This window comes from Anarhichas minor, unplaced genomic scaffold, assembly GCF_050575085.1.
Source record: "Anarhichas minor isolate MPS153535 unplaced genomic scaffold, ASM5057508v1 ptg000136l, whole genome shotgun sequence".
Taxonomy (NCBI): Eukaryota; Metazoa; Chordata; class Actinopteri; order Perciformes; family Anarhichadidae; genus Anarhichas; species Anarhichas minor.
The window spans coordinates 17680195-17701055 of NW_027466582.1; the positions used below are offsets into that span (position 1 = coordinate 17680195).

The 20861-nt window shown below is 41.2% G+C and overlaps 1 protein-coding gene across 1 annotated transcript; it reads right to left on the bottom strand.

Annotated features, from left to right (window-relative positions):
* Nucleotides 1-1840: 1840 nt before the first annotated feature.
* On the bottom strand, nucleotides 1841-18769 carry opn5 (opsin 5). The gene is made up of 6 exons (XM_076084838.1): nucleotides 18646-18769; nucleotides 15411-15530; nucleotides 5389-5559; nucleotides 4125-4459; nucleotides 3740-3984; nucleotides 1841-1907 (listed from the first exon to the last, which is right to left on the bottom strand). The coding sequence occupies exons 1-6, from the start codon at nucleotides 18767-18769 to the stop codon at nucleotides 1841-1843; spliced, it is 1062 nt and encodes a 353-aa protein (XP_075940953.1).
* Nucleotides 18770-20861: the final 2092 nt, after the last annotated feature.

The window sequence follows — 20861 nt, forward strand, 5'->3', positions numbered from 1 at the left end:
ATAACATTGAAGAAGCACATGACACAACTATCCTACTATCCTAACTATGCAAAACTAGTAAGAGTCGGTCCAGCAAAGGGAAAAACTAAGTAAAGCTGCTTTTCATTATTCTTTTACCACTTTTACCTCAATGACATATTGAGATTTCAATGGCCCCTCCCCCACTTACTAACCCCCAACTTCTGTCCCCCCTTGCTCGGACCATGTCCATCTTTAGAGTGAACTTTGATGTAGATCTCAACTACACACCAGCACACTTTCATGACTTTATCTTGCATGGTTGCGACGCTATCACAGTAACAAAATCTGTCCACAGACAGACGGACTTAAACTTTGGGCATTACAGTTGTATTACGACGGAGCAAAGTTGCAAACGCAAGTGGGTGGAAATTGGGGACCCGCCCTTTCTGGAGAATTAACGAGCGTCAAGACGCCACCGAGTATCGGACTTTTAGAACAATTAACAATGAACAGTGGCCAGTTTGCAGTAGGCATGCTAGCAGATTAGCATGTAAACCGTTACATTGTAGGTCGTAGCAGTCTGTTGAAAGTCATCACTCTCATGTACCTCCATTGTGCTCCAAGTTCGGAGCTGAAAGCAGCAGGTGGTTAGCATAGCATAGAAACTGGTAGCAAGGAAAAATGGTTAGCTACTAGTTGCAGCAGGCAACTCTCCATAAAACTTTACTTTTAGGAATGTATTAAAAAAAATCAAGATACGTGTTGATTTGTGAGCTTTACATTTTGTATATTGTTATATTATAATATATTATTTGTTAGCTTTTGACACGGCTTGCCGTTTCCCCCGGTTTTCAGACTTTATGCTAATATAAGCTAATTGCCCCCTCTCTCCAGCATCATACTTAACACACAGGAACACGGGAGTATCAATCTTCTTATCTAACTAGGCAAGAAAGCGAATAAGCATGCACCAACATGTCAAACAATTTCATGGAAAAGATGCAGTTATTTCTGGCTCAACAAACCAACAATAAATAGATAAAAGAAAACGGTCCCTGAATCAACCACAGTTGTTCCTTATAGAATGACATTCCATTCATTCAAAGAAACAAACTGGTATCAATTCATACTGAACGGCTTTGCAAGTAAAGTGCACTGTATAGGTCTCGGTTCCACTGATTAGCGTCATGCATGTGTGTAGTTTAACTGCTGCTGAGAGCTTTTTGAGATATATTAACAAGCCACAGGTGAAGGAGTACAAAAGACAACAGCCTGTACAAACTATTGTCAGGTTGATTTATTTTTTTTCCTGCAGTTTGGGTTTAGAAACATTGACGAAAATATATTTAACTTTTCGTAGCAATTTCACACTTTTGTAAGAATTAGATTCACGAAAAGTTATAGCTCTAGATGTGACTCGACTTTGGTTGGAAACCTTTTCAAATCTCAGTCGAGCTGTATTATGAGAACAACGCTGTAGTAAGTCAGTCAGCAACAGGAGTGTTTTTCACAGACGTTGTTGTCTGTAATACTGAAAATAAAGTCAAGAAGCTCACACAACACGCCAATTGTATGTTGTAACCACTGTAAAGACAACACAACTCCACAGATTAAGCACAACACTGTGGGGAAGATGTGTTTCCGAAGAAGGGGGAGTGGGGGAGCTGTAGGAGCCATGTCACACAGGGGATCCAGCGTGGGTGTTAAAACAAGCAGCAAGACTCAGGACTCACTGGGAAACAAAGGTGAGCTGTTGTTAATATAGCGGGTGACAGGCAGCATGTGATTGGGCGAGTGTAGGGCACAAGAGGGGCAGGGGACAAGGCAAACCGTCCAAAGTAGGAGATGTAAGAGGGTCACGCAGTCTAAAATGTCTGTCTCACATCTCGATGTGAGCTTCTTTGGCTGATGTATTGTCCTTTAACGTGCCAGAGATGGTGTAGAGCCTGCAGGGACATAGAAACAAGAGGAAACAAGAACGTCAGTAAGACAAAAAGCCATGCAAATTGTGCCGACGTCCTGTCTTTTGTAGGCTGCCGATGCCTCAGAATAACATTCCAAACGTGGGCAAAGACAAACTTCGGCGAGGGAAAACTGATATGAAGATTTTCTGAGGGGTCCATTGACCTCTCACCTCAAGATATGTGAATGAAAATGAGTCCCTACGAGTCTCCCCTTTACGGACCTGCCCACTCTATGATAATCCTATGCAGTTTTAGGCAAAAACGATGCCGTTTTTTGCATGCAGTGGAAATGTGTTATTTTCACCTATTCAAACAATGCTCTCTGCATACTGGGGTCCCCAAACATTCTTGGACTTGCATGAATTGGGTTTCGATTGGAAAGCTTAGACTCTGGTGGATCCAATGAGCCAAATTGTATTCCTGTGTGGTCATGTTATTCCCCATAATAGCCATTTAATTGTAGTAAGACCATTTTTTAAACTTGACCTCACTGTATAAAGTGAACTGCTGTGACCTCTAGGCGTATTCTTTGACGTGCCAGAGCCTGCTAGCTGGCCTACAAGTACGTCAGCATTAACGGGCAGCTGAGTTTTCAGGTGCAGCGCTGCAGTGAGGTGCAGCGTGTGCTGGGATTGGTCAGTGGGCGAGCACGTGACTATCGTGAAACAAAACTTAAAGTAGCCAGCAAAGCAAAGTAGTAAGAATTATGACATTTTTTGCTTGGTGCAGATTTTTTATTTTATTTACCTAGCTTTGTTTTTTTAACACTCACTGGCTGAAAGGAGGAGCAGATTTGGGATTTAACCGTGGGATTAAACTCTTTGTCAACAAAGAAAGGAGGATGGCGTTTGTCTTTAAAGAACAGCATTTGGTAAATCAACTGCGTTTGTTTTTTTACATCTAATATCTGAATGGCCCTTGAGTGTGTAGCAGAATGCGTGTTGCGCTGCAGTGTTGCTGGATTGATTTGTTGCTTTGTTGTCTTATAAATATATGTGACTGGTTCTTGTGAGTTTGTTGTCATTGTGTTAATTATATAGATTTGGACTATATGCATTGGCCATTAATTACAAAGCATACCGTCATGCGCAGAGTTATTGGTTGTTAAAGCTAGTTTAGCGTAGCCTCCCAGAAGTGCGGTGCCTCAGCTGTCTTTTGTTTTGGGTTTTTTTGTTCCGGGTTCAGAGGTCACAGCCCGTTGTCTGCTACGTGAGAGCAGTCCACCGAAAACATATTTCCCACAATTTAAGCTTCTGCATTTTCCAAATGCACTAGTATTATTCAAACGTATTGTTCAGTTCGTAAGCCTCGTACCAAACGGTTTAATACGAATACGTGTATTGTTACACCCCTAGAAACAAATAACCGTAGCTTGCTCGTCATAATGAGCTTATTAGGTGGTGTTTCAGCTGCAATTAAGGTTGAATGTTTCCTGGTAATTTTCCACAAAATCTGTTCCCATTTCCTGGGAAAAATACCTGCAGGATGCTGAGATGTTTAGCTTGTGTATGCTTGTGCGTTTACGTGCTGTGGACTCTCTTATGCACCAACCTTAAACTGTCTGTATTACAGTAATATAATGGGATAAACCTTTCAGTTACAACAGTTCTACTAATTAGCAGAGAATATATTATAGCAAATTAGCCAATTATAGCAGAAAAACAGAAAGAAGATTCAGGTTATATTGGCCGCGATGCACACTTGAATGAATATGTCTGGTAGTCAGCTGGTAGCCACACAACTAGTGAATGAGCCGCTGACTACCAACAGCATCACAGGAATAAAGACTGTAGAGTAAAACACACTCCATTTACCTTGACTTTCTAAAATGCCTACGTTTCTTCAGGCCCTTAAAGCAGGAGGATTTCGTGCAGGAATTTTTCAGGTCCAGCACCTGGTAGATGATGGGGTTGTACATAGCCGAGGACTTGGCCAGCAGCGTGGGAATGACAGACACGGGGATGGGCACGGAGTCTGGATCACCAAACGCCGACACCACTGACACCACTGCATAAGGGATCCAGGCTATCAAGAAGCCTGCACAGATCAGCATTGCCACCTGTGAGGGGACACAAAGCAATAATCAGATCACTTATTTGTACTTCGCACAATTCCTCTATGAGTATGCAAAAATGTCTTCTTTTCTCTTTGTCCAGCTCTTTTCCTTTACCAGCACCTTCCCTCCAACCTCTCACCCACCTTTGTGAGTTTCATCTCTAGGTTGTGGGTGTTTCTGATGCGGGCGTCAAAGTTTGAAATCTCCTTTGCAGACGACTTGACCTTGAAGATAATCATGACATAGGAGAAGACGATGATGCCCGCGGGGAGGATGAGACAGAAGAACAGGATGGCCATGACGAAGCACTGGCCGGACACGGAGGCCTGTGCCAGCCACCAGTCCAACGTGCAGGAGGTCCCGAAGGGCTCCGGGGCGTAGTTTCCCCAGCCGACCAGGGGCATGGTGGCCCAGAAAGCTGCATACACCCACACAAAGGCCAGGCACAGAAAGGCGTGGTGGCGTTTCAGCCACGTGCCTAAGAGTGAAGAAAAAGACGATGGACAAGTGGTGAGAGAGATGTTAGAGACTTAATTGGAAAACTCAAATTACATCTGTTAAAAACAGCATTTGCTCAGTTTCAATTAGGCTGGTTGACAAAGTGCAAACCATTTCTGACGTTTTTGAAAGACACTTTAAAGGAAACTGACCCTGGAGTGGTTTGAGTTGTGTGTGCCTGCTTTCTGTTGCTTTCTTGAGTGCAGCTGCATGAGAATGTTGTGTCCCTGAACTATAAACTATTTCAGCAACCTCAAACTATAGTCAAACTGAAATTAAAATTAAAATTTTAAGTGATTGCAATTAGCAAAATATAATTTCAATACCAATAGTCACACAATGTGGGACGCATGAAAATCTCAGCAGCTGTTGACATAACATGCACGGAAAGTAAGCTCTGCTGTTAATCAATGCTCATGTTAGCAAGCTAAGCTAAGTTGCTTCCACTTTCCGAGTGGAAATACTTTAGCCCACCCTGCTAGCTTACTATGATCTTCCCAAATGTTGAATGTAAAGGAACACTCGGCTTTAAATCGCTAAAAGTTAGTGGTTAAAGCTATGAGGACTAAGAACAAAGGAAATACAATTCACTGTACGCCATTCCTGTTTAACATAAGAGTAACATTCGCAACACACAATTCATGTCCAGGGCCACTCAAAGGGGATTCAGGCGACACCCATGGGCTGTAGGATGTTCCAGGAATAATTGAATTCTAATTTGTGACAACAAATAATTTTATTAGGGAATAGGGAGTATAACAATTATACAATATCTAAGAATTAATATTCCAGTCGTGGGTTTGGGTCTACGTTGTGACAAATACAAATTTGTATTTAAATCAAAAAGGGTGGGTGTGTACATAGAATTCAAATGTTTAGGCGACCCTGTAATAAGAGATCCCGACGTACCGTATCTGAGATGGCAGATCTTGAGGTACCGGTCCAGACTGACCACGGTCATAGTGATGAGGCTCCCACAACCGAAGAAGAAGCCCGCCCAGCCGTAGAAACGACAACCCTCCCAGCCGAACAACCAGCGGTGGGCGAAACTAGATACAACAAAAAAGGGCTTTCCTGTCACTGGGGGGGGGGGGATAAAAGAACGACATGCGTGAAACAGAAATGGGAAGGTTAGAAAGGAGGATGGGAGTTGGTGGAAATGGAGTTGGAGAAAGAGTGGAAGGGAAAGACAGAGAAAGGATCAGAATTAGATGATAAGATTAAATGATTATTCACTACCACTCACCAGCTACACAACCGTTTCCACAACACAGATCAAGACTGTTACTAAAGAATGAATAAAATTTGTATCATTGTGTCTTAAATGTAACTATGCCTAGCCCTTACAGAACTACAAAAATGTATTTAAGCCAGATGCAAAATTGTGTCTTTACAAATTAAGTAATCCGCCTATTTTTTTTCAATCGTTGGAGACAAAGTCAGACAACGTAAATAAATCCAAATTTACCAACCATTCCAATTTTTGATCCGAGATTGATCGAGCCATTTCGTAAATCATTAATACTCAAGTCTTCATAGCAGTCCATCCCTCATCAATTGGGACTCCCCTCCCACTCCTCCCATATCACCAACCAAAAATCAAACTGAGGTCTGTGTGTTGGAGTGCAGTTGACAAAAGCCCCTTTCTCTCTTTCCCAGTGTATTCAAAGTTTAAAAGCAAGAATACATGTGACAGCTATTGGTACAACATCCCCAACAAAAGACAACACAAGCCAATACAAGGCAATACTAGTGATTCTTGTAAAGCTTCCACAGACGGTTACAGTCCTGTCTTAAGGTGTGAATGCTGTGGTATTTTCATGGGACTTTACCTTGGGAATAACATTCCGGCACAACAAAGATTTATGTGTTCAGCCCAAGGCTCCAGTGTCCTCCTTACTGCAGCGAACCCAAGTGACTCCCTGATTGTTGTTGTATCAGATGCGGACCATCTTCCTAGAAAGCTGGACATGCCGAGGGCCATGTGGCATGCTGAGCCCAAGCGGCATTAAAGGGATAAACATCAAAAACCTCTCGAGGCAAGTTTGCATAATCATGAGCCAATGATGTGATGAGCCAAATGTATTCTTGGAATCGTGGAATACCCAGCGGGGCATGTACACATGGTCGCTCACATGTTCGGTGGCCAATTGATATTTACGGATTCTGAGTAATGGCAATAACAGCAAAGAAACTCTAAGCTCTACAAATCAGGCGATTGTAATGGTGATTACCATTGTTATTTGTCTTCCAGCTCATGTGGGAAGGACCACTGTGTAAATGGAGATTATGTACAGAGTTGAAATTTGGCATCCGGCCCCCTCACTCCCAAAAAGCATGCACAGTTTGTTTGGGCAGTGACTAACTTGGGGTAAACTTCCTCCATACTTTACTTAGGGATCCTACTGCTCCATTTTCTAGGAGTCTTCTTTTACATTTATTCAATACCACTGCCTGGTACATTATGGGGAAAAAAGCATCCAGACTAGTTGTCTGCGAACGGTGTAGTTAGATTGAATTAAGGAAAAAAAACATGTCCCTCCTTTTTAAAAAGCAAATCCAAAATTCTTATACATACTCTGCCACTTGAGATTGATTTGTTAGAGGAATGGTTCCTGTTTGTAGTCCGAGTAGTGTTGACCAATCACGTTGGAACAGGCTTTGGTTGAAAGCAGGTAAACAGTCCATGTGCAGAGCCAAAGAGTTAGGTTTTTATTGGTTTAAAATTAGCTTGTAAACTCGCTACGTGTGGAACAATCCAGTTGTATGCATCATCTCTTTACTCCAACTTCAGTGTTGCATCTCAAGATGCTAATTAGGATGTAAACAGCAGCAGCGCACGGAAAAGGAAGTCTTGGCCTAAATATCGATATAGATTCCTGGGCACCGCTGGGTTTTTTTGCAAACATTGTTGAAACAGAGGAAAATTTGGCTCGATTTATGGCTTACTGGTGGCAAAAGGGGAAAGGTCACTTGTCTCCAAACCAGATGAGGATCCATCCTCTAGGGGTCATCAGTTTGAAATCATAATTGACATAAGTGTTGGTCCAGTGAGAACATTTACCTGGTGGTAGTGCTTAAGAGCAGTCACCACAACACATCCTTTGGGAACTATGAATATTCACACTAAATGTCATGGTGATCTGGCCAGTAGATGTCAGGACAACTTGCTCCCGGACCAAAGTGTTAGACGGACACACAGCTAAATCAATCAGTTGAATGAATGCATCTTTAGGTTCCGCGGGGCAAAAAACTAATTTCAATAATGGAGATTGTTCATAAAGGTAATGTATTTGACTCTTGATCCGGCTGTCTGTTCAGGATTTGTTCTGTGCACTTCCGGATGAGATCGGGTTATTGTCAGCTACAACTATCAATATAACTTGTACTTATTCTTATCAGCGTTTTGGTCTTGAAAAAGGCTGCAAAATGTATTTGCTTTAATATAATTTAGCATATTATAATTTTCAAGATGATCAGGAGGAGCCCCCCCATGTCCTTGTAAGCCCTACTAAAAGGCTTAAAGAGAGAACAGGTCAACCAGGAGAGGATTAGTGAGGATTAAAGCACTGAGGATGGCATGGAGTGTTATGCAGGGTAAAAAAAAACATGCGATTACACGATTTGAGTTGAATAACATCTAAAAAAAAAAAGTTCTTTACTCATTTTTAAAAATCCTAAGATAATTAATTTTATATATTAATGCCGCTCAACTGGCAGCAATGTTATCTCTCGGCAACTCGTCAATGTACGTACAGTGAAAGTGCTTGTTTTTACCACGTGTCTGGCAACATTATGGAAAGAACCCTAAAGCGAAATAAAACCTTTTTCTTTACCTTTATACCAATTTAGCAAATTATTGTCCCCATTAGTCACTTAAACACAAAAATATGGGAAAATAGGGTCCAGGTTGAAAAATACAGACGTTACAGACTACGAGCCCTGTGCCGAAGTGTCCCTGAGCAAGACACTGAACCCCTAACTGCTCTCCGGGCGCTTCTCAGCAGCCCACTGCTCCCAATAAGCTAGGGATGGGTTAAATGCAGAAGTTACTTTTCATGTATGTGTATATGACAACTCATAAATTTTCGTTTTTTTTATTTATTTCGTTACCTTTTTAAAAAACTGTAGTTGAAGTAGTTTAAAGAAAAAAAGGCTGCCATTGTACTGCAGCAATGAGAGCAAATGGTGGAGTTTTCACAAAGGGCAATGTGTTAATAATTCTAAGAAAACATGAATGGTACACCATGGGCAAGCTTCTGGGTGCTATTTATGGAAATGGTTTCCATATGCTATAAAAACCTAAATGGGACCTAGAAGCTGAGAGATGAAATGTGAAAGAATTAATGATGAGGGGCATTTTGCTCAGTTACTCCAAAGCTTTCCTGCAGCACTCAGACTCCAGCATCTGCTGGTCCAAAGAGACTGTGTAAGCAGACCATCTCACCGAAAAGATCAGCCTTTAGAATAACAGGCACTCCATATGCAGACATCAAAGGAACAAGGGTTACTTATGCAAATATACAGTACATATTTGAGCAGTAGCTCAGTCTGTGGAGACTTCATGGAGTGTGGACTGGTAGCTGGAGAGGTGCAAGTTTGACTCCACTGCCGGGAAGCCCTTGAGCAACACACCGGTCCCCCAAACTGCTCTAACATGACTGTCCACTGCTACCATTACCAGGATGGGTCAAAGGCGTGGGCTAAGTTCCCCTTTGTGCCGTGTCTCACAATAAAAGTAGATTCCCATTCACAATTGAAAAGAAATATGCCCTTTGATATGAGAACCTTGTTGTTACAGAAAAAAAGACACTACAAAGATGTATAGTGCTATGAAAATTGTTTGCCAAGGAAGACGCATTTTATGAAAAATTTGACTGCATACAAGTGCGAGGAGAATAAAAGAAAGACAAAAGAAGGACATAATAGACATGAATGTTACGGGGTGTGGTGGAGGACTCAAGTGCAGACAAGACCAGCAGTAGAGTGAAGCAGGTGTTTAATAAACAATGACATCAGAACAGGAAACTTACAGAAACACAACAGGGAATTCACGGACGAGACAAGAGACGAGGGGGGAAATCCAGCAGGACGAGGCAGGGCAGGCAGACGGGGAAACCGGGAACAGGACAAGCCAAACGGGCGGGCAGACATGGCAATGATCTGGCAAAGAGTGACTGAGAGGCAGGGGTTTATATTGTGGCTTAAACAGGTGAGGAGAGTTGTTCTGATGAGGGAGTGCTTGATTAGTGATCAGAGGCAGGTGAAGGGAGTTAGGCTGGTGCTGAGGGAGTGGCTGACAGGTAGAGTGAGGAGGGTGGAGCTATACAAAGACACACAGAACACAGAAGGCAAAGCCTGATCGTGACAATGAAAGCATTTAAGGAAAAAGAAAAACGTGCTTTCAATCATTTAAGGGTAACTTGCAACTATAGCACCCAAGAGACGGAAAATTACTGATGAGGTCGATGCAATCAATCGAGCAACATTTAGGTTTTGTTTTTTTAGACAGCTTCACACACACACATGGAAGAGTAGTTCTTATTGCAACATTATTACTGCTTTCCAAAATATGTTTTACTTTTCATATTCTTTGATATACAACAGACACCATGAAATGAATGAAATGTAATGCTTAAGAGTCAAGCACTGAAAGCCTCTCTTTTGAATGTCCCTGTAGCTTATGCTACATGCTACATGTTATCAAACAGCCGCCTTTCTAGACATCCATGACCTCTGTCATACTATACTTTCATTTGATCCATTCCCAATGTGAAAATACTAAGAGGGTTGATTTTCAAATTGCATTAATATTCACATTTAAATGCCGACTCTTCATGTTCTTATTTTTTATGTTAAGTAATAAGTGTACGACAGAAAGAAAGGCAGGAAATGCTTTAGTAGCTACAGTTAGTCGTAGGTGGCTTGAAAAACACATGAAGGTCGTGTGACATCACATAAGCAAGTCTTATCCTCCTACGATTCTGAATCAATTCATAAAAGCCAAACATGGATTTCTGTTTGTCGTTAATAACGTTATCAAGCAGAGGAATGTGAAAAATGCCCGTATGAATGCAGTTGAATCTGCATACGCCCACACACATTTCTCTGTATCTCCCTGTTCTGTTAGACAGTTATGTTTTACATTGTATTTCAGTGGTGGAAGGGCCTGAAAATAGGGACGCCCTCTCAAGTTATTCAATAGAGAAATGGTCTTGAATAGATTCCGAATCCAACCATGACTACAAAAAAATCCAAATGTAATTGTGAAATTCCCCAAGATTCCCATGACGGCTTACGAACGATGTGGTTTTGTACACATGAATGCGGATGTCCATCTTTTATCATGCGTCTGTCTCTGAAAGACACAATGTCAATGGAGTTCTATGCACATTTTGATGACCATCACAGTCGCCAGTATCCAAAGGGATACCACCGGAGTCTGTGTGAGTAGACGTGGTTGAAATGAAAGAGTAGCCATTAAGATACAACATCGATCAAATGCTATCATGCAGATGATATACTGGGCATGTCATTATTGGCAGCAGCACAAACATCTGCATCACAGATCATGCATCAGTGCTTCTTGCAGATAGCAGCTGCAGTGAAGCATTAGTTAGTGTATTCAGGGTGGGCGATATGAGTTTATACCGTTGTATAAACTATAAACCAATAAACTTTTTCATTGGATTTTCAACCTTCCATTGGTGTTTGTCACACATCATGTGTGACAAACACCTCCGTCAGGAAAAGTAACCCAAAGTGTGAAGTCTCATCAAAACAGGAAATGCTGAGCTCCTCAGCGCAACTGGGAAGCCATGAGTGACAAAAACTCTGTCTGAACTGCAGGCTGCTGAACACAGGACAGGAGGACAGGAGAGGCTGTAGGTAGAGGTTTAAACATGTAAATAGTTCCATTCGTTTAGCAAGTGGAGCCTCGATTTCTTTCCAACACAAGCAACACTTGTGGGCACTTGGAAAACTGTCGGCTACATAGATTTTATTGTTTTCCAATTTTTGTAAAATAAATTATATTCAACTTGGCTTGCGTCGCCTTTTTTCTCTCTGCAAAGATAGACAGTGAAAAGGATCGGTTGGCTGCTGGTTGTACGTAACCTTAGACCAGGGGTCACTAATAGGCGGACCGCGGTCCGGACCCAGACACCGTTGTATCCGGACCCGGGATCTAAAACAGATAAATAAATGAGAATTATTAACTTTTAACGGAGCGCTTCTATTTTAACCGGCGCAGCTTTTCTAGCCTTTACGGCACTCGTTCAGCGGTCCAGGAAACACACCGACCAATTACATGCGTTGTTTAATCACTTCAGGTCATGCTGCTGAGCCAATCACATATGTCTATTCCGAGTTTCCCTACGCGAGTGAGATTTACAGACGCGAGGGAGAGATGAGGAAAGAGAAGGAAGAGTAGGAATATCACGTGAGAGAAGTTATTTCACACGACGTTCTCCAAAAAGAGAAAAGTGGTCACAGAGACCAGAACCAAGAATGAACAGACTGTTATAGGTTAATTCTTCCCTGTTCAGTTTAAAACCAGTGTCTCATGTGTTCAGAGACCATGACGATTATTAAAAGAGACAATATGAAGCTTCACTACGAGACAAAGGATAACTCTTTTGAGCAAACGTACCCACTCACATCCGAAATGAAGTCACAGATGTGACAATGTAAGAAGCCAATATGATCAGAACCCTAACACATGAATTCACTGTCTAACAATGATGTTAACAGAGAGAATAGAGCTGAAACAAGTGGTTTAATAACCACAGATAAAGTCCCTGCACACAAATGTATCTTTTTATAAGATAGGAAAAATATAATATGTTTTTTTGGTTGACATCACTTCACCCTGAATGAACTGAATTTAAAGCTGCAGGGCAATTCAGTTCAATACATGTTTCTGTATTTTATTTTAAGATGCACATTTTTCAAAAGCTTTCTGTCATTTATTCTTCAATCCAGACTGGAAATGAGAGATAATTTATTCATTAATAGAGTATGTATTATTTATAATTCATCCAGTTCAATTTGAAATCTGACAATAAATATTGTTGAGATATCAGTTGTCAGTTGTTGGCTACATACAGACGTTAATACAACTGTTAGGCTACTTCAATATATATGGAACTAAATCATAACGACATTATTGTGATGTTCTGGACCCTTGCATGAGGAAAGTCTCTCTAACTGGACCTCGTTGAAATTGTAATGAATAGCCCTGCCTTAGATAGTATAAAGTGTGTGGAAGCGAGGTAGTTTATAGAGTGTTGTATCACCCTCGACTTTGTGTGTGTGCTATAACAAAAATGTGTGTGTGTGTGTTCATCAGGGTAAAGACAGTATTACAAAATCCATGTTGAGGCCCAACAAGGCGGTGGTAACGGTAGACCGCTCACCCCTACAGTGTGTTGAATGAATGGGATGTTGATGGCTTTTAAATCAAATCAAATAAAATACAGATTGAATAATCAAAGGATGAAAGAGTTGCTTTTCTTCAAATTTATATTTCTAAAGCTGTTTTAACTTTCTTTGAAAGAATAGAATTGAATGAAATGAAATCACGGGTGGTAAAATTTGATGATGCCCCGTCTTTGTACTTCCAATCAAGCCATCAAGGTAACACTCGCCACAGAATGCTCTGGCTGATTCAGGTCATCGTGACGAGATGTTTTCCGACCTTTGATGCCAGCAACACAGCTGGTGTGGTGACCCACTTTGGAATGAAACTCTTTACTTATTCTCTACGTGCCGTCACAAGGGCTTGTTTACAAACACTTATTTCGAGCCAAGGACTGCTGCGTGTGTGGCCACATGGGCTGATAACCGGACTCCGCTTCCCCAACACAAACGGTCTTTGTTGGCTTGACTGTGTTCTGCATAGAGTCGGTCACACCCGCGTCAACATCCCACACTGGTGCACGCCAACGCCAGACTCCATACGGACCAGATATACAACGTTAGGTCAGAGATCATGGAATGGACTGATGGTTTAAAGACATTTACAGAAGAAATGCTCTCGGGGTCATAACGTGGATTTATAAGCAGCTTGCACCTTTTGTTGCTCTGCTGTGTCCCAATTCCACAAAAAAGAAAGCCCCAGAGGGCTCGTCTTTGTCATGTTTTTCTCTTTACTTGACAGGGAACAAGTGAATGCAGAAACTCACTTGACCTTGATGGACCTTAAATCATCCGCGTCTCGTGGTTTCTGCGGCTGCGATCGTTTTGGGAAAAGCCCAAAAAACGACCTCAAACGACCTCACTGACCTCCGCTTTTCGTTAAACTCAATGGAACTCATTTATTCTCGAAGACTAAATGGGCTCGAAACAAGCTACAGCAAACATTGCATACAAGTTCACCGATGTTAGCATCAGGGGTCAGCTGTTGTGGCCTCTAGTAACTGTTGATTTACTGCAGTGTTTATGAAAAGAAAAAGTCTGTGCCTCATCTGCTAAGAAGATTTGAGAGAAACCATTATGACAAAACCACATCGTGTGTATGCTCAAATGATTTATGTCAGCAAACTGTCGTTTCCATCCTGTCCTACCGGTTGATTTGTGGCTGCCCTTGCAGCTACGGCTCATAAATGAAAGATTCTATACAAAATGTTTGCTCGTTAACACGCGTATTAAAACGTTATCCAACATTGTTTTTCCTGAAAAATAGAGGGGCGGCTAATGCTTCCTCCCGCGCATGACCATGTTTTATGTAGAGGGTCCGTTGTCAATGTGTTTTTGAACGAAAGAGAGAGAGAGAGCAATAACTTCTGGATACATTTTCATGAAATTTGACATAATAAAGAGAGAAATTATAAATTTGACATTTAATAGCCTTGATAAGCTCCTAAATTATCATCCGGCAACATCTGCAAGTCACATTTAGTCACATTAGTCCAACTCTTTGCTTTATCAACAAATAGCTCAATCTCAGCCTCAACTGCAAGGTGTGTTAATAAGTTATGTTAGCGTGCCAACACGCTAAACAAACATGGCGAACCATGCTAAATATCAGCACGTTAGCGCCGCCGTTGTGAGCATGTTGACATGCTGACTTTAGCGTTTAGTTTAAAAATGTCAAAGTGTGCCTCTGAGGTCAAAAGTGTGAGTCTGAAAAAAAGAAACGCATCCGTATCCAGAAGTCAATGAGAATGAAAGTCAATACACGTGGAATTTAAATGGACCCCGAGGCTGGTATTATGGGTTGGTCAAATTAAATCAGGAAAAGAACCTTTTGAGATGCCATACTAGATATTCACTAGGTTCCGGGAAACAGAAAAAACTAAAACAAATGAAAAGGTTTCTTATCAAGAGTAGAAAGAAATACGGGAATGTAAATCATTTCACTCCTCTGACATCAAGTGCATGAATATATGAATATATGAAAATGCAGAGATTAACCTAATATATGAAGAGACTGAAAGAGAAACAAATGGGCTGACTGACAATATATTCACGCGTGTTGCGTTGGGCCAGTGAGGAAATTTGAGAAACCTGATGGAAAATATCATCATAGCCCTATCTTGAAGGGCTTTTTTTCATCAGGTCTAAATCATCTTTATTTTATTAGAAATATTGAATGTCTTTAGCTTCAACAGTGGTCATGTTTTCAGGTGTGGTTGTTTGTGTTGGTTAGCAGGATAACTGGATTACAATAGGAAAGATTTTGTAGGATTTTAAATAACTTCATTATGTCGAACAGCTATTACATGAATGACACAAATCTGGCACTTTTGTTGTTTTCCCCCCCGCTAGTTGACCAAGTAACCCAATCGCCAGAAAAAATGACGCCATTGTACGTTCCTGAGATACGTTTAAAATCCACACTTGCATTGTTTTTTTTTTAATGCCAAATGGTCTTATACGTCTCCTTCATTTTTTTTTGTACCCCAGTAACTACACACAGAAGCCAATACCTGATATGCCAAAGTCGAAGACGGCTAGATTAACAGTCATGAGCTCAGGAGGCTTCAACTTGGTCTTCCGTTTGATGGTCATATAAATGACATAGCCGTTCCCTGTTGTAGACAAGATTCCTGTAAGAGAGACAGAGACAGAGAGACAGAGAGAGAGAGAGAGACAGAGAGAGAGAGAGAGACAGAGAGAGAGAGAGAGAGATTAACCATTTGCGCTTACACCAGTTTGGTTGTCTCTACATAGATCTGAATGCTGCTGTAGGTGGCAAAGCAAGAAGGAATATTTGTTCCGTAGAGTCTGTAATACTTTCACTGGATTCCCAATCGAAGGCAGCCAGCTTTCTATTCATATGCATATTTGATAGCTGTGGGAGCTATAACAATAAGCACCGCAACAACACATTACGTAACAACATCGCATTATGTGAACTTGTCAAAGTGTAATACATTTTCACATCATTACCTATTAACACCGGCATGTCGAAATAATCTGCCTCACTTAATGATAAACAGCTTGAAAGCAATGGTTAATACATTTGCCCCAATTTTGTAATATATGATTAAATATTGCAATTTAGCAGAGAAATAATGCACAGAAGAGCATGAATAATGCAGGTACAGGCTCTTACCATGGATGCATTTAATCAAAAGACCTATTTGACTAAAATAACCGCCTGAGAGCAAATCTTCATGCTGAAAAAACAGCACGGATGAAAACAAGAAAGGCACGGTCATGTCACAATCACAATGTACATAATGCTTAGGCACATTCTCAGATTAAAGAAAAACCCACTATAACACAAAAAGAGCACAGTATACCCTGCAGACACAGGTGCATTTCATTGTTCGCCATATTTGCAGTATTCTACATCTGCTCATTCATATTTTCTTTAAATGGCACACTGTGGAAGCTTACTATGAGGTTTCAGACACCCAATAAAGAGATGTTACAGAGGAAGGCTGTGAATCCTTGCTTACATGTTAACGCTTTGATCAAAAATGTATTGATATGTTTGATAAGATAAAGGAGATATGCGAGAACACTAGACAACACAGGAAATCAGGGATATCAAAGACATGAAAGAAAACACGTTAAATACAGATTAAAGACGGGCCAGTTGGTTTAGAGGACAGAGAGAAAGCGTGTGCATGATCTCGATATTATGAACCCATCCCACACAATGCCACACACGAGAAGAGACATTCTACCAGTAACTCGACTGCACTATGACTCGAGGGCCTAGGTTTGCATTTGGTACGGTTGGGAATTGTCCCTTCCAATATTTGAGCAACCTTATCTGCATTGTCTTTGGAGTGAACAACGCGCAGAGGAAGCAGGGAGAGACGCCACACAAACACAGCTGTTCACCGCTCGCTGCCCGGTTCTTGTGTTAAAAATGTCCGCTTAATAATTTAAAAAAACTACGTTAATGCGCGATAAAATAATTGTCAGCGTTAATTAATGAATGCGCTAACGCATTCATTAATTAACGCCGACAATTATTATAACGCGTTAACTTGCCCAGCCCTAATATATACTGTGAATATATACAGTCGATCCAAGCTGACATTGGGCAAAGGCCGGGTACCAACTGGAGGTCGCCAGACTATCACAGGACATATATGGACAGAGAGCTATTCACCCTCACATTGGAGGACATGCAAACTCCACACAGAAGGCCGTCCAGCCCTGGGATTGAACCCGGGCCCCTCTTGCTGTCTAGGCGACAGTGCTAAACAGCAGCGTCTCAATAAAGCCACGGGAAGAAAAGAACTCCAGCTTTTTTGAGACGTAATATAACAAACAGTATCAAAATGTTTCATTTCCCGAGATGATTTCCTTTTGAAAGGCAAAAAAACCTGGCGGTAGAACAGCTATTCTTGTTTTGTGTAAATGAAACATGACAAGTAAAAGCTTCAGGCTAGACCATCCACATCAGGCAGTCAACACCCATTTGCAGCAACATATTCATGCCATCAAATCCTTACTAAACAGGGGACTATGTACTACATTATTTATGTAAATAAGTATAAGTGCATACTGTAATGTAGCCATAATGAGAGAGAAAAAGGACATAAATATAACAACATGGTTTTATGAATCCCTTCACCCCATCCCCCTTCTGCGTTCGCAGCATCTAACGGCCTGATACTCTCAATAACAACTATATTGATTTGTATGGTCTTCTGTGTGTTCATTTAGTTTCATCAATAGCACTTAATTTAACAGTTCAGTTTACTATGCGTAAGGGTGAGACAAGAATGCAGCGAGTGACGAGACAAACATATGATATTTTAAGTGTACATTGATCCAAAGTGTATCCCAGCCCGGTGAAAACATCATGTCCAATGTGGACTGACACAGTGAACCGCCGCGGGGCTCGTCTCGTTCTCGAACAACCGAAGTGTAAAATTGTGCTTCAAAAATACAGTGAGTCGAGTTGCTTTATGCCACTCCGTAGAAAACACGCAACTATATATACCGTAGTGTGTAACCCTTAAGTGTGACAGGGTAAGAAACAAGAGATTCTCACCCCCATCTCGTCAAATAACGACCCTAGGCTTCAAACTATGATGCTCTAGGTTCCCCTCTAGTGATAGTTTTGGAAGTGACAGGGAAAGGCGGTACTTTGCCCTTTATACCACATCAGTTGCTGAGAGTCTATCAATGACGTGGGTTGGTTTACTTTGAGAGTCAGTCGAAAGTATGGTATCAGTATTGGTATCAGACGCCTAGGGGTCCTGACCAAACTTTGGTATTTGCAGAGTTGGGAGGGAGACCATGGTTATAAGTACAAATAATAAATCAAATTATTCAAATTATCGCCATCTAAAATAAAATTAGAACCGAAACTGAATCCACTTTTTTCTGCCATTTTGTCAAATTTTCCAAATCCTTGTTAATTTTATTCATTTTCTAATAGATCTAGATTTTCCATTTTGTACAAGTAAGATCACTAAGATCGCTCGAATGCCAAGCCCTGAAATGAAACATTGAACTGCTTCTCAATGGCCTGTTGATATTATAGATTTCAAAGAACAAAGAGCCACTTCAAACAGTTATCGCACGTCTCAGAATGTTCTTTTCATCTTACCTTTATCCTTATTGCCTCGCAGTGAGATGTTCATGTTCCAACACATTATCATTAAGCCTGATTGCAGCAACACTCAACGTCACTTTTATTGAAATAAAAACATTTATCAAGAGAAAAGCAATCTTTACGATCAGACTGACCTATGATGCAGATGTAAAAGGCGGCAATGATATCCGCCTCTCTGGACAGTTTCGAAGCGAAAGGGTCACCATGGAGGAGATAATGGGGGATGTATGAAGGGTGCAGCCACGTCTCGTTCTCCATCAGTGGGGGATGTCCTGTGGAGTGGAGGAAAAGGGTCAGACAATGGGGCTGCTCCCTCAAATATAAAAACCTTCCACACACACATACATACACAGGTATCAGGTAAACAGTTTCCAAACTTTTTTTGATTGGGGTGTCCAAAGTGGGACACTGATGTACGTGTGCCTGCACACACACACACACACACACACACACACACACACACACACACACACACACACACACACACATTGGAATGGCATTTATTTACCATTTCTGTCCCCACAACACATAACTCTATTACAATATCTTATGGTTTCTGACATTTATGTTTAATATTGTAATTAAAAAAGATACATAGACTTCCCAATCACAACACAACAGAGTGGCACCATACAAATGTAACATAAATCTTCCATACTTTCTGTTGTTCCTCAAAAAGAAATTGCACCTCCAGAAGTAGGCTTTGGCTAAATAGAAATGAAAACAAAGAACATTTAATAATACCGTCACAGTGTCAAGGTCTGGCTGGCAGATAGTCAATCATAGTTGAGGATAATGGGGCGGCCAATTCGATTTCAGGGGTGACCCGTGCTGCACATCCCCCTGAAACCTTCCACCATAAATTACAAGTAGATGGCCGCAATAACACTAAATCATATTTTTTTTTAGGGTGATGAAGACATTAAATATGACAGCAAACATTCAAGGCTTCATTTGAAAATCTCAATCAAAGAAAAAAAAGTAACATTCAATCCAGGGCAAAGTGAAAGTGAAGCCAAAAAAACCTAGATCGCCCCCTGGTGGCTGGCTGCAAAACAGTGCAGAAACCATGTTAGCCGATGGGGACATGGCCAAACTAAAATAAATCAAAGTACACGTCAAATACACCGTTTTTCTCTCTTGCTACCAAGCTACGACCGGGTGTGGCTCGTGATTGGTTCCACGGGGTGTATGGGTATAACCTCAAATGAGCAAGATATTAGGTCCCGTAAGGACGCATCGTCCACCTGTATCGACAGTCGATGGTGAGGACATGTTCTCGGGGTTAGGTCAGTGTCAGTTATGCTGGTTCAAGAATACCACAAAGGAACTTATCATTACCCTTGTGTTACTGTCTCATGCAACAGTGCATTGGCAATTGTTCCACGAGGAGTATATTATTTAACAAAGTTATTTTAGTAAATATTTTAAAGGTTTGTACATATCAAGCTTTATTTCAATGTTACTTTTAGGTTGTATGGAGATAGTGTCATCTCATAACCAAGAAGGAGCTTATGAAGGCAAATCACTGTCTAAATCAGAGAGCGCAAATGAGATCCACGCGCGTGTAGAGGTCCCGCGCATGCAAATCAAACAGCACGTATATTACTTTTGCGAGCGCTTTCACGTCACTCCGCGCAAAATATCTCTGCTCGCGCGAGCAAAATTGCAGCCTGCGAGGAGAAAACCATGCTTTGAAACTAGCATATTATCACTGTATGAAGTTATCATGGCAACCGTGTTCTCAAACAATTTCTTATTTAAACGCATTCTCAAAGCAACACTTTTCAGAAGCGGAGGTTGCCGTCTGGCAAATCTATTTGAGCATTTATTGAAAAAGTCGTGCAACTGTCACAAATTCGCATTGCCGCTGGTATGAATAGTTTTGATGCAAAATATTCGCAGGAGAGAACAGCACACCGTTTGGTGCTGTGCAAACAGTGTACCCTCTATCAAGCCTCTATAACCCAAGGCTTGAAATGTACTTCAGTAATCCATCACAGTGAACAGCGTGTGTCCAATTTCTGTCAAACAAATACTATTATTGCAGCCAGGAGAGGCACCGTTAGTGCCTGTAGAAAAGCATCCATCTTTCTTTTCTTTTCTTCTAAATTACCTCTTACAAACGGCAAATGATGACAAAGGGCTGTTTCTTTTTGATTGCATTCTGGCACTACTTTGCAGTACCATCCGAAAGAGACAAACCGCCTGATTCAGCAATTACCTTCCAAGAGAACTCAAAATTGACTTCTCTATACGCTTCGACTTTTCAACTCAGATTTTACAATGAAGCTGCTATCACAGTATTGATGAGGCTCATGAGGCTTTCAAAGCGGTCTCTGTCTTGCAT

Excerpts from the sequence above, each read along its gene's own strand:
- opn5 (XM_076084838.1), bottom strand. The coding sequence starts at position 18,769 with ATGGAGAACGAGACGTGGCTGCACCCTTCATACATCCCCCATTATCTC. Across the intron at positions 4,460-5,388 it reads GATCTGCCATCTCAGATACG|GCACGTGGCTGAAACGCCAC; the intron begins GTACGTCGGGAT and ends CTTCACTCTTAG. Across the intron at positions 3,985-4,124 it reads TAGAGATGAAACTCACAAAG|GTGGCAATGCTGATCTGTGC; the intron begins GTGGGTGAGAGG and ends GTCCCCTCACAG.